This window comes from Myotis lucifugus, unplaced genomic scaffold, assembly GCF_000147115.1.
Source record: "Myotis lucifugus unplaced genomic scaffold, Myoluc2.0 scaffold_685, whole genome shotgun sequence".
NCBI classification, from domain to species: domain Eukaryota; kingdom Metazoa; phylum Chordata; class Mammalia; order Chiroptera; family Vespertilionidae; genus Myotis; species Myotis lucifugus.
Genome location: NW_005871733.1, coordinates 303,055 through 315,175, shown reverse-complemented (window position 1 = coordinate 315,175; position 12,121 = coordinate 303,055). Strand labels below are relative to the sequence as shown.

Below are 12,121 nucleotides of genomic sequence, written 5' to 3'. Positions count from 1 at the left end.
CCTGGGGGCTGACCGGATGCCCCGCCTGCAGGTGGTGCAGCTGAAGGCCGTATTCCGCACGGGGCAGGCTTTGTGCTGGCCTTCGAGTTCATGCTGTCAGACTGGCGGAGGTGGTGCGCCACACCCAGAGGGCGCTGGCCCAGGCGCAGGTCAAGAGCTACCTGCAGATGCTCCTTAAAGGTGTCTCCTTCTGCCACGCCAACAACATCGTGCATCGGGTCAGTCCCAGCAGGGGCTGGGGTGGGGCCTGAGGGCCCGTTGGATTGGGGGTGGACCAGCCCTTGAAGAAGACAAGACCAGAGAGGGGGACTGAGGGGGCGGGGCCTGTGGGTAAGCCCTCTGGGGTGTGGTCCTTCGGGGGGGTGGGGGACGGTGGGGACTTGGGCTGACCCAGGTGCTCAGCCTGCCAGCCCCCAAGGTCCTCTTGGGGCACTGGAAGAACTGATGCCTCCTTTGGTGCTCTCAGGACCTGAAACCAGCCAACCTGCTCATCAGCGCCTCGGGCCAGCTCAAGATAGCGGACTTCGGCCTGGCCCGGGTCTTTTCCCCAGATGGCAGCCGCCTCTATACGCACCAGGTGGCCACCAGGTAGGGAGGGCCGGTTCCCAGGCAGGACCTAGCAATGGACAGGGCCCATGCCTCCCCCTGAGAAAAGAGGCTTCTGGGCCTCTCCAGACATCGCTCATGAGGCGGGTATGGGGGCCAGGGTGACCTTCTGGGGCAGCCTCCGGTCAGACTGGTGACTTGGCTGTAACCACCCACCCTTCTCTTGCAGGTGGTACCGAGCCCCCGAGCTCCTGTACGGCGCCCGCCAGTATGACCAGGGGGTCGACCTGTGGTGAGACTGTGGGCTGGGCAAGGGGGGAATGTGGGTCCAGGAGTCACCTTTCCTCCTGGGCATTGGGATCTCTCAGCTGCTTAGGGGTATTTTCGGGCTGTGAGCTCTGGGTTGCCTTGGGCTCTCTTCCCCTGTTAGGGTATCTCTGAGGAGTTTGGGACCAATGTTCCTCTCCAGGACTTTTTGGAGCTGGATGGGGGTTGGGTGGGATCGGAGTGGTTGTCCCAGTGGGAAGTTTCCTGAGGTGTGGCGCGTCTAGCTACTGTGCAGGGAACGAGAGCCCAGGATGCAATGGCCCTGAGCGATCCCGAGGCCTGGGTCCTTGGGTAGTAAGGCTCTGAGCCTTCACTTGAGACAGAGTGGCATATACATGCCTAAGAGTTTGAGATTTGGTGGCTGTTTGTAGACCTGCCGCAGAATGTGAGGAGGTGGCTGTGTGTCCCAGGGTGGGGAGCTCTGAGAAGGTGCAGAACTGTTGAGTGGTTATTGTGTGTTGTGGATTTGAGGCTGAGAGATGCTTGGAGAGGGGGCTATGCTCTGTGTTGTAGGCTGGAGGTCTTTGATTGTTTGGGGCTCAGTCTTGGCTGTGAGCCCTCTTGGCTACTTTGCGCATGCGCCGAGAGGTGGGTGCTGGTGTGAGGAGACGTGTGTCTGCAGTGGGGAGTGATGGAGCTGGTGTGGGGAGACCGGTGCCCGTGGTGCGAGTCTGTGAGCTGTTTGGCTTCTGTATCTGCAGGGCCGTGGGCTGCATACTGGGGGAGCTGTTGAACGGGTCCCCGCTTTTCCCAGGGGAGAACGACATCGAACAGCTTTGCTGTGTACTTCGCATCTTGGGCACCCCTAGCCCTCAAATCTGGCCGGTTAGCAGGGGCCCTCAGTGGGGAAGGGAGGGGTGAGGTGCCCTTCATTCCCCCTGGGAGCTGGTGACTCCCCTCTCTGTACTTTCTCTCTTTTGGCCCCATGCCTCCCTGAAATCCCAGACCACTGTCCTGGCCCAGCTTGGGGGCTCCCCCCTCCCTGCTATCCTCTGTCCCATCCTGCCTGCCCCTAGCACCTGCAGTCTCTCCAAGCTGGGGGTGGAGCAGGTTCTGGAAAGGGTGGAGGCACAAGGGACTGAGTGAGTGAGTGAAGACATGGGCGATGGGGTGAGGGTGGGACACGTGGCTGGGGCCGCAGCCAGTAGCCTGAGCAGGTGGGCGACAGGAAGCGAGGACTGACAGAGGGAGCTGGCGGGCAGTGCTGGCCCTGAGGCGCCCCGTTCCCCTCAGGAGATCACGGAGCTGCCCGACTACAACAAGATCTCCTTCGAGGAGCAGGCGCCTGTGCCCCTAGGAGAGGTGCTGCCAGACGCCTCTCCCCAGGCCTTGGACCTGCTGGGGCAGTTCCTCCTCTACCCTCCGCGCCAGCGCATTGCAGCCTCTCAGGTAGGGTGACCCCGTGGCCCTGATCCTCCTCACTCACGCTCATGGGACTCAGGAGGTCAAGGTCCCTGAGAAGGTGTGATGGGGGCTCGGAGCCGCGTGCCTCTCTTGAGCAGACCCCGGAGGGGCTGCAGGCAGGAAGGGTGGCCCATTGGAAGGGCGTGCCCACCTCAAAGAAGACAGCCCCTCCGGTTACTGGTGACTCGCTTCGTCATGCCTTCATTCCTTCAGCAGGTATTTACTCAGCGTTGGCATATTCCAGGCACTGTCCTGGGCCTGGTCCAGAGCAAACAAGTGGCCATGGCCCCATCCCTGTGGGGTCTCTACCTTGTGGTGAGGCAGGGCGCCCAGGCAGTGGGCGTCAGGCTTCCTGGAGGATAGGTTAAGGCACGGGAGGTGTTTCCTCATGAGAGATGATGAGCAGAGGCCCGGAGAGAAGAACCCAGCAGGACGAGTTGTGGCAGGGAGGCAGGGAAGGAAGGGGGACCATGGGCCTATGGCGTCAGGGTCTCTGTGGCTTGTACCACTCCCTTCCCCCCCTTGGCACTAGCAGTGTGTGTTCATGTATGCGCCTGGTGAGCGCCATGTCCACCGTGCCTTCAGAGCATCCTGAGACCAACTTAGCACTTCCCGCTCCATCTAAACCCCTCCCCGTTGTTCCCAGAGTCTCCTCCTGCCCATTCAGTGTCTGCTCCCACCTGGAAGAGGTCATGACCTTGTCCAGACAGGCCAGCACCCTCTGCAGGGCCCTCCTGTTGTAGCTCCCTCAGAGGACAACCCAGGTCCTAGTGGCCCACAGGAGTCACAGGCTGGGGGCTGTCACCTCTGACTGCCTGTTCCTGTCCCTCTCGGTCACCCCGCTCTGGCCCCAGGGCTCCCCCCATGTCCTAGGGTCTGTGCACTTCTGTCCCTGGGCCTCACATACTCATCTCTCTTGTCTGTGTTCAAGTGCCACCTCCCAGGGGCCTCCTCTCAGCACTGCAGCCTGCACCGCTTCAGCTCTAGTCATTTGACACACTGACTACCTCACTTCTCTGTGTTGTTTATTGTCCCCCGCTCCCGGCACGTGGAGGTCTGTGCGCTGCTGCACCCCCGGCCTCTGGAGCCGTGCTCAGTCAGCACTCAGAAGCGAGTCAGACGAGCAGGGGGAGGAAGGAGCCCTGCAGGGCAGGACTTGTCTCCCCGGCTCAGGGAAGTGAGCTGAGGCTGGGACAGGGAAGGGGTTGGTTTCTATATGCTGTTCCTTCTTGTCACCCCCAGGCCCTCCTGCACCAGTACTTCTTCACAGCCCCCCTGCCTGCCCACCCTTCGGAGCTGCCAATTCCCCAGCGCCCAGGGGGACTGGCCCCCAAGGCCCACCCAGGGCCTTCCAACGTCCATGACTTCCATGTGGACCAGCCCCTCGAGGAGCTGCTGTTGAACCCAGAACTGATTCGGCCCTTCATCCCGGAGAGTTGAGCTGCTGGACCAGGCCCCACCGGCCTGTGTTCCAGGGCCTCCTGTTCCTCTGCTCCAGCCTGACTCAACCCATGGCCACACTGCGACCACACTGGGCTTACTCCTTACCTGGTCCTGGCCCAGCCAGGCAGTGAGGGTGTCCAGCCCCAGCAGAGAAGGAGGCCCAAGGCTGAGTGCTGCTGACTTACCATCAGAAAGGGGCAGTGCGCCCCCCTCCGCGCTGGCCGTGGTGCTGCTGCTCCAGGCACTGCCTTTCTGGCCAGGACACGTCCTGGAAGAGCCTTCTGTGAGCACAGAGTAGGATGTCCTCAATTCAGAAACCCGAGTGGGAAGGGAGGTGGGTTTGCTTTTGTTCTCAAGGATGTTAAACACTACTTCAGTTTTTGAGATTTATTATAAAAAAGCCCAAGTAGTTCTGCCTGGTGTCTGCCTTTCTTCCATTCCTATCAAGGGAAGTGGTCGAGGTGGCATTTTCTCCTGGTCCTTGCTTCTCTGTGGTCACTGGGAAAGTGACCCCATTCATGGCTACTCTAATCTTGGGGGCTCCCTAGGGGCTTTATATGACGGAGCTTCCCTTTGGAGGTGACGTGGCCCAAGTCCAGGCCCAAGTATGGCTCAGGTTGTGAACCAAACACCTTAATCTGGTTTACAGACATCTCCGCCTTTGGAGAAGGGTGAGCCAGAACCAGCTGTGCCATCTTCTTCCTTAGAGAAGGAGACAGGCATTCTGAAACTCACTTGTTAATTCAATAAATCACAATACAATTCTATCCGGCTCTTGTTTTTCTTATTTAATAATTTGATAAGACAGTTGTAAAATATATATGGAAATATAAGGGTTGAAAGGAGGAAGCAGAAATGAGAAGAATGATGAAAGGGCTTACCTATTAGATACCAAGACTTGGCATAGGGCTGTAATAATTGAGACAGTGGTGTTGGTTCAAGGATAGATAAAAACAGGCAGATTAAAGAAATTTATTCTTAGTACTCTTTTATTCTTAAAATATTCATTCTGTGCCCCATGTGAATAAACTTCTGTAAGCACTGAAGACAGAGGTGACTAACATTGCCAGTCACTGCTTTTAGAGGGAATATAAAACACAAACTCCAAAAAAACCCCCCAAAAAACACAAACTCCAGTTGTTGCTTTCTGGAGGGGAAAGTGACCGTCTTTAAAGATGTTTTCAGGATTGGGCCTCTGCCTGTTTCTCCAGCCACATCTGTGTCAGAATGTCTAGCTCAATTTTCATGACCGTCACTCTGTCCTTAAGCCTTACATTAAACCTGACCCTTATTCATCACCCTGACTGACATATACACTCACTCTCACCCAATTCTTTGTCAGACCCTTACCCACCTAAACCTGACCTTGATCTTGGCATTGACCATGACCCTCACCATAACTGACCCCACTTGACATAGAACTTAACCTTTTTCATGAACTCTCCCATCACTCTCACAATAACATTGACCCTCTCTGATTGGCATTCATACTTTGATGCTCATCATGACCCTGATCCTGATGCTTAACATGGCTGTCATACTTATCCTGACCTTGACTTACCCTTGACAATGACTATTTGTTAACACTGGTCACGACCCAACACTATCACAAATGAGACTCTTGGTACCCTTAATCTGATTATGACTCTCAACTTCACTCTATCCCTGCCCCTCGATTGAATTCTCTAACAAGGACTATCATAGTCCTCCACCCTAACCATAGAGCCTGACTTTGAACCTGAAACTAGTCTGCATGTCAAACCTTACCAGGACCCTGATCCTGGCATTGACATTAACCCAAACCTCAATTTCACCCTGACCTTGATCCTCATCCTAACACCGACCTTTGAGCAGAACCTGGACTCACACTTGGCTGTGAACCTGACCTGGAATCAAACTTGACCATCATTACAGTGACCATCATCCTCAGCGTGGTCAATGCCCACATCTTGACCCATCCTTGACCTTAAACCTGACAATAACTGGTAGGTTGAAGAATGCTTAGTCCTCAAAGATGCCCATGTTCTAACCTATGAAAATGTTGCCTTACATAGCAATAGGGCTTTGCAGGTGTGATCAAGTGTACAGACCTTGACAAGGGAAGAGTGTCTTAGATTACCCAGGTGGGTGTATATGCAAGAGAGAGAAGTGAAGGTGGGAGGTCTTCACTCCAGCAGCAAAAGAAAACAAACCCCACATTGACTTAATTGACCTTGACAATGAACATCATGCTCACCCTGAACTGACTATCCTAACCTTGATCTGGACCCATAACCTGACACTGACCCTAACCCTGAATATCAGCCTCACCCTGACCTTGATCCGAATCCTACACAGAATTGGACATTCGCTGTCAACCCGAGTGCAACTCTCAATCTTACCTCACCCTGACGATAGCCCCTGACCTTCAATCTCTCACTGATCCTTTAATGGACACTCAACCTGACCCTGGTCCTGACCTTGATCATGATTCTCACATTGATCTTGAACATAACCCTGGCCCTAAAATTTCCCTTACACTGATTTGACCATGAACCTGATTCTGACACTGACTTCTTTCTCATCCAGATCCTTAACCTAATATAGAATTTTATCCTGAGCTAGACACTCACCCTCACTCTGATTCTGACCTTACATTCATCCTGACTGTGACTCTGACCTGCCCTGACTTGAACTTGATCACGACCCTCACCCTTACACTAACTGATCTGCAAGTGGCCAGGGCCAGGACCAAGTCCAGGGTGAGGTTCAGGGTCAGGGCCCAAGGCAAGGGTGAGACCAGGTTAGGGACCGTGGTAAGGAAGGCACGAGGTTCAGTTAGGGTGAGGGTCTGGGCATGTGCCAGCGCCAATGTAAGAGGGAGGCTGAGGGTCACTGTGAAAGTGAGGGTCAGGGCTGGGATGACGTTCACGGTGAGGGTGTCAGGATCAGGGTTAGGTGAAGGAAGGAGGGCTAAGGGTGGGAGACAGGTGCCAATAAGGACTAGGTGATGAGCCGGGCAAGGTTGAGGAAGAGGGTCAGGATAAGGGCACATGGCAGGACGAGGGCAGGGTGAAGGCCAGTATGAACCTGGTGAGAGGTCCAAGTCAAAGGTTAGGTAGAGGGCAGGGGTGAGGTGGAGGTGGAGCCTGGACACACACATTGGTAAGGGATGAGACCAAGGGGCAGGGCCAGCACCACAGCGCGGGGTCCAGAGGTGCCGGTTCGGGAACACTGTAAGGTCCAGTGATGCGGGTGAATGTCAGCGGGAGGGGATGGGCGAGGGTCTGGGGAGTGTCAGGATACGGGCCAGGGCAAAGGCGAGATCCAAGGGGAAGTCAGGGGCAAACCCAAGGCCAGGGAGAGGCGGAGTAGGTGGGGCCACCGCACCGCGGGAGGAGGGGCCGAGGAGCGGCGGACGGGCCCGGGATTGGCTTAATGAGGCGCATGCGCGCTAGCAGGGCGGGTTCTGCCTGGGGCAGGGACGCAGAGGCGGGCCGGGCGCGGATTGGCCCGCGGGGCGGAAGCGCGGAGAAGGCGGGGCGGGCCTGGGACTGCGGAAGCGATGGGGCCGCCGCTGGGCGTACACGAACTGCTGCACGTCTTCTCCTTCCTGGAGGCCCGAGACCTGCTCCGAGCCGCTCAGGTGGACAAGGTAGCGCGCCCAGGCTGGGGACATGGACACTGAGTGCCCGAGGCCGGCCCTTCTCTGGCCCGTTTCCCCGTCCGGGTTGGGGCTTTCGGCGGCTTGAAGCTGTGACCGGCAGAGGGCGCTCTCGGTCCGCAAGGTGGCTGCTGCCGCGGCCGCTGGAAGGGTCGCCCCGAAAGGCCCTGTCCCTGCCTACGGAACGCCCGCGCGCTTCCATCTGGATTCACTCCAGAGATTAGTGTAGGGAGCGGTTTTCTTTCTGGAATTTGCCTCGCTGGCTCTGCCTGGAAAGCCACGCCCCTAGCCCCTCCTCTAGGGGGCGACCTCGTCCTGTTTCTCCGCAGCCCCGGAGCCCGCACTCCGCCCTGGCTGTGCCGAGTTCCCGTTGAGTGCGCTAGTCTCGCCTGGGCCACATCCCTGGTGACTCCTGCCCTCATCCCCTCTTCCTGGGACTCGGCACAACTCTAAGCGCTGTTTGTAGGGTGCATTTGGTGACTGCTTCCCCCGCTACTCATTCCTAAGAACAGGGGTTTTGTCTTTTGCATCACAGACTCTTGGTGGTGGTGGTGAGAATGGCACCGTGTGTTAGACTGGGCCTGGGCTTGGCAACCTCGGTGCTTGAGTTCTGGCTAGGAAAGAGTTCACAGCCAAGACTCAAACTATAAGAGAACATTTATTTAGAAAATGACAGAGCTAGAGTGAATAATCAGTAGGTAGAGGCAAAGGACGGGCCCTTGAAGCTTAGAAGTGAGGAAGGTAAGGGTGACCCCTGGGGGGCAGGGGAAAGGGAAAGAAAGGCTCCGATGTGCTCCCTGGAGGGAGCGTGCACTGGGTCCTCCTCGTAAGGTTTTAAGGGTGGAGGTGTTAGGGCAGATTCCGGGGGAATCACTCAGTGGGATACAGCAGCTTTTCATGTGTGTCCTTTCAGGGTCTCCACTGATGGATTGGTGGGCACCAGGGCAGGTGGTCATGATTATCCTGAGGTCTGCCCTGGTGTTGCTTATCTGGTTTTGCTGCTTTTCTGGGCCTGGAGCTGAAATACAACTGAGGCCTGGATGTTATCTCTAGGGAGGAAAGGTCAGGGGCAGGGGTCTAAACGGAATGACCAGAGATATGAAAGATCAGGAGGTCCAAACCACAGGACCAGTGACATGCTAGGGGAGGAAAAGTCACCCTGGGGATGTGGGCGCGCCCTGCAACCGGATAGGGCCCAAAAGACTTCTTAAGGGCTGAGAAACTTTGCTTTAGGTGAGCGAGGGCTGTAGAAATGGGAGCCTGGGCTCAGGTAGCATGGCCATCGTGTCTTCCAGGGACAGGACCCTCAGTGGGACTGGGTCACAGAAATCTCCGCAGTGGTTCCCACCGAAGCTGTGTAGGCTCCGGAGTCCAGGATGCAGGCGTGGGCCTTCCACATGCCACCTGAGCCTCTTCCAGATGCTTCTGCCGAGGCCAGTTTGTAGACCAGGGCCCATATAGAGGCCTCCCCTTGGCAGCTGTTCCATTCCACCATCTTGGCATCTGGGACATCCCTGGGTCCAGTGCCTCAATTTACTCCATCGCAGCAACCTTACAACCTGTGCCCTCGTTTCCAACCCTTCCTTCTCACAGCAGCCAGAGGGATTTCCCTAAGACACGGTTTGACGCACCACTCCTCCGTTCACAATTCTCAAGTAGCTTCGCACTGTTTTTGCCTTTATGACTCCAGGAACGGGAACTCGGCACAGCCAGGGCGGAGTGCGGGCTCCGGGGCTGCGGAGAAACAGGACGAGGTCGCCCCCTAGAGGAGGGGCTAGGGGCGTGGCTTTCCAGGCAGAGCCAGCGAGGCAAATTCCAGAAAGAAAACCGCTCCCTACAGGAATTGGTGTAAGCCAGTCTCCAGCTCCTTTCCCCAGAACTCATGTTCTAATTAAGGCAAATTACTCACTGTCTCTCACTCGTCTGAATCTTTGCACAGGTGGTTCTGTCTCTCGCTGGAACGCTTCAGCCATTCTCTTAAAGTGCAATGACCCATCCTGTGGGACTTGGTCAGTAATCATTTCTGAACCCCGTGGCTGCATTCAGTTGGTCATTCTCTCCTTTCTCACTTATGTGGTGGTTTTTATTTCCATATGTCCCAGGAGGAGTTTTCATGAGTGCAGGCACTGGGTCTGATTAGCTCTCCCCTCCATAGGGCCTGGCAGGCTAAATGCTAACTGCATGGTGACTGAACAGCTATTCTTTTCTTTCTTGTTATAGGTCTGGAATGAGGTTTCAGGGACCAAGGAATTGTGGAGGTGAGTGAATGAAAGAAGAGCCATATGTGGTTGGGACAGTGTCTGAAAAGGGGAGGTGGGTATACAATGTTCACCTGTTAAAATGGGTAAGAACCCAACCCTAGTCTCTGTTCTCATCTTTGCTGATAAGCTGGGGCAGGAATTTCCATTTGAGGGACATAACTAGTGTATTTCGGTCAGCAGCTCAAAAAGACTTACACTGGGTACGTTTTTTGAGTACTCACTATGTTTCTGCCTCTGTTGAGTATTCAATAAGTGATAGCCCCTCCCAGCAGGAAACTGCTCCCTGATTGGGGCAGAAGACTCTTTTCTTTATAATGTCCTGAAATATAAGATATTTTATTAATTGAGTTGGAGGTTGATAGAAGGCAGGTGTACCAGACTCAGGGGAGGAAATATACAGCAAATGAACACAACTGGTTGAACACAACTAAACCACTTTTATTTTCATCTCTGATATAACAACATAGCTATCTAGCATGTATGATATTAGAACTTAAATAAAATGCAAAAAATTAAAGTTGAGAAAATAAATATTTTAATCATTAAATTATTAAATTTTTCTTTCCTATTCATTTCTCCTTTTGAACCTGACATCTTTTCTTTTGCCCCAAGATAAAAATGTTAGATCTTCTACCTCTGGCTGAATACAGGACAGACTGTATCCTTGCCTGTCAGCTAGGAGTTGTGGTTACTTTTAATTACTTGTGGTGGAAAATAGCTGTTCACACATGAAGGTACTTCCAAATATGGAGGGAATCTTTGCTTGATTGTTTTTATTTTTAGGATAACTTTTCATTGAGGTATTTTATAATTCTGCAATACCAGTCTTACCGTATTTCATTTTCAATATCATATAGCATTGTTATTTTTGTTGCTTTTCATTTACTTTTTATTGCTAATATTAGAAAAATGATGTCAATCTCTTTTTTTTTTTTTTTTTTTTTTTTTTAAATATATTTTATTGGTTTTTTACAGAGAGGAAGGGAGAGAGATAGAGAGTTAGAAACATCGATGAGAGAGGAACATCGATCAGCTGCCTCCTGCACATCTCCTACTGGGGATGTGCCCGCAACCCAGGTACATGCCCTTGACCGGAATCGAACCTGGGACCTTTCAGTCCGCAGGCCGACGCTCTATCCACTGAGCCAAACCGGTTTTGGCTGATGTCAATCTCTTTAGTCACTTTTGAAGTAAGAGAACTTTTAGTGGGTTCCAGTCTTTATCTCAACAATTGTAGATATAACATTTAGTTCTGGAAATTGATTGATCTGTAGGTAAGTAGACAACAGTATGCCTTAGATGTGATTCTCAAAGACATTGTGTCACTAGAAATAAGTGAATTGACTTGTGGATTAGTGCAACTATTTGTAAGCCCTTGCAGAACAATGTTCACCTGTTAAAATGGGTAGGATCCCAACCCTAAACCCTAGTCTTTTTTTCCATCTTTGCTGATCAGCTGGAGTGGGAATTTCCACTTGAGTGAAATAACTAAATATATTTCGGTCAACAGTTCAAAAAAAAAAACACCCTAAAAAACCTCATCAGCAGCTCATCCCCTGACCTCCACATATATGTCACATGTTACCATGTCATGCTTCCAGGTTTCTCAGGTTGTTCAGCTGTCTGCTAGCCAAGTCACAGGCGGGATTTTGGTTCATTACTATTTCATAGTGTTTGGTGCTAACCTTTTTTTTTTTTTTAAGCATAAAGTTATTTCTTGGGATGTTATTGTTTTATGTTATTAAAAAAAGCCCTGGGTTTATGTTTCTGGGGCTGGGACAACAGCATGGCAGGAGCATCATATGCATGTGTCATTTCTGGTGTTGTGCCTATAAAATGTCCTATGGACACAGTGAATAAATGTGGTTAACTGGTCATATGTTTGGAATCTGTACTTTATAATTTACATTGAAAGTGCTGCAAATGACTTAAATACTTCAGGACCTTTAAAATTCTGCCATTTCTTCAACACACTAAGTGTTAGCTTTTTGGTTATAAGTAAAATTGCAAATATTTGATTTTGTTTAAGGTACATAATTTCTGTTGTGTACAGTAGGTTGTTTTGTTATTAATTGCCACTGTGAAAGGTTTTGGAGCCATGGTATTTTTTTTTCACTTGCTACATCATTTTATTTCAGAGGCAGATCACATACTTTACTTATATTCACACTTTCACCTTATTTACAGCCTTGTTTACTGTCAAATCATTTTATTTTCTCATTGCTCTTGAATATTGGCCATGGGTCCTTCTTATGGTTTGATGTATAATGGCTTTAGCTATGTAGAAATAGACTTCATTTCCACAAAGAAATGTGTCATCTTTCTTTTTTCTTAAACACATTATCTTCTTGGTCTAGCTTTTCTTTTCACACTGTTTAGATTGAGATATGAATACAAATAAATTTCTCTTAGCTCTTATTTCAATGAAAAGAAAATCAACAACATTTAAGAATGGTGATATGAGGCAGCTGACACTGGCCTCAGAGTCCCGGAGATA

At 52.0% G+C, this 12,121-nt stretch overlaps 2 protein-coding genes across 2 annotated transcripts in view; both read left to right on the top strand.

The window, feature by feature from the left end:
* The window catches only part of LOC102429973 (cyclin-dependent kinase 20-like), an 8,399-nt gene extending 3,912 nt beyond the window's left edge, over positions 1–4,487 (top strand). Inside the window, 8 exon segments of the mRNA XM_014447597.2 lie at positions 32–50; positions 53–100; positions 103–218; positions 467–588; positions 776–838; positions 1,575–1,698; positions 2,107–2,262; positions 3,520–4,487. Coding sequence (XP_014303083.1) covers positions 32–50; positions 53–100; positions 103–218; positions 467–588; positions 776–838; positions 1,575–1,698; positions 2,107–2,262; positions 3,520–3,717 — 846 coding nt within the window. The 3' untranslated portion in view covers positions 3,718–4,487.
* A 2,761-nt stretch (positions 4,488–7,248) lies between these two features.
* The window catches only part of LOC102429666 (F-box/WD repeat-containing protein 12-like), a 34,842-nt gene continuing 29,969 nt past the window's right edge, over positions 7,249–12,121 (top strand). Inside the window, 2 exon segments of the mRNA XM_014447598.2 lie at positions 7,249–7,354; positions 9,584–9,621. Of these exon segments, the coding sequence (XP_014303084.1) occupies positions 7,265–7,354; positions 9,584–9,621 (128 nt within the window). The 5' untranslated portion in view covers positions 7,249–7,264.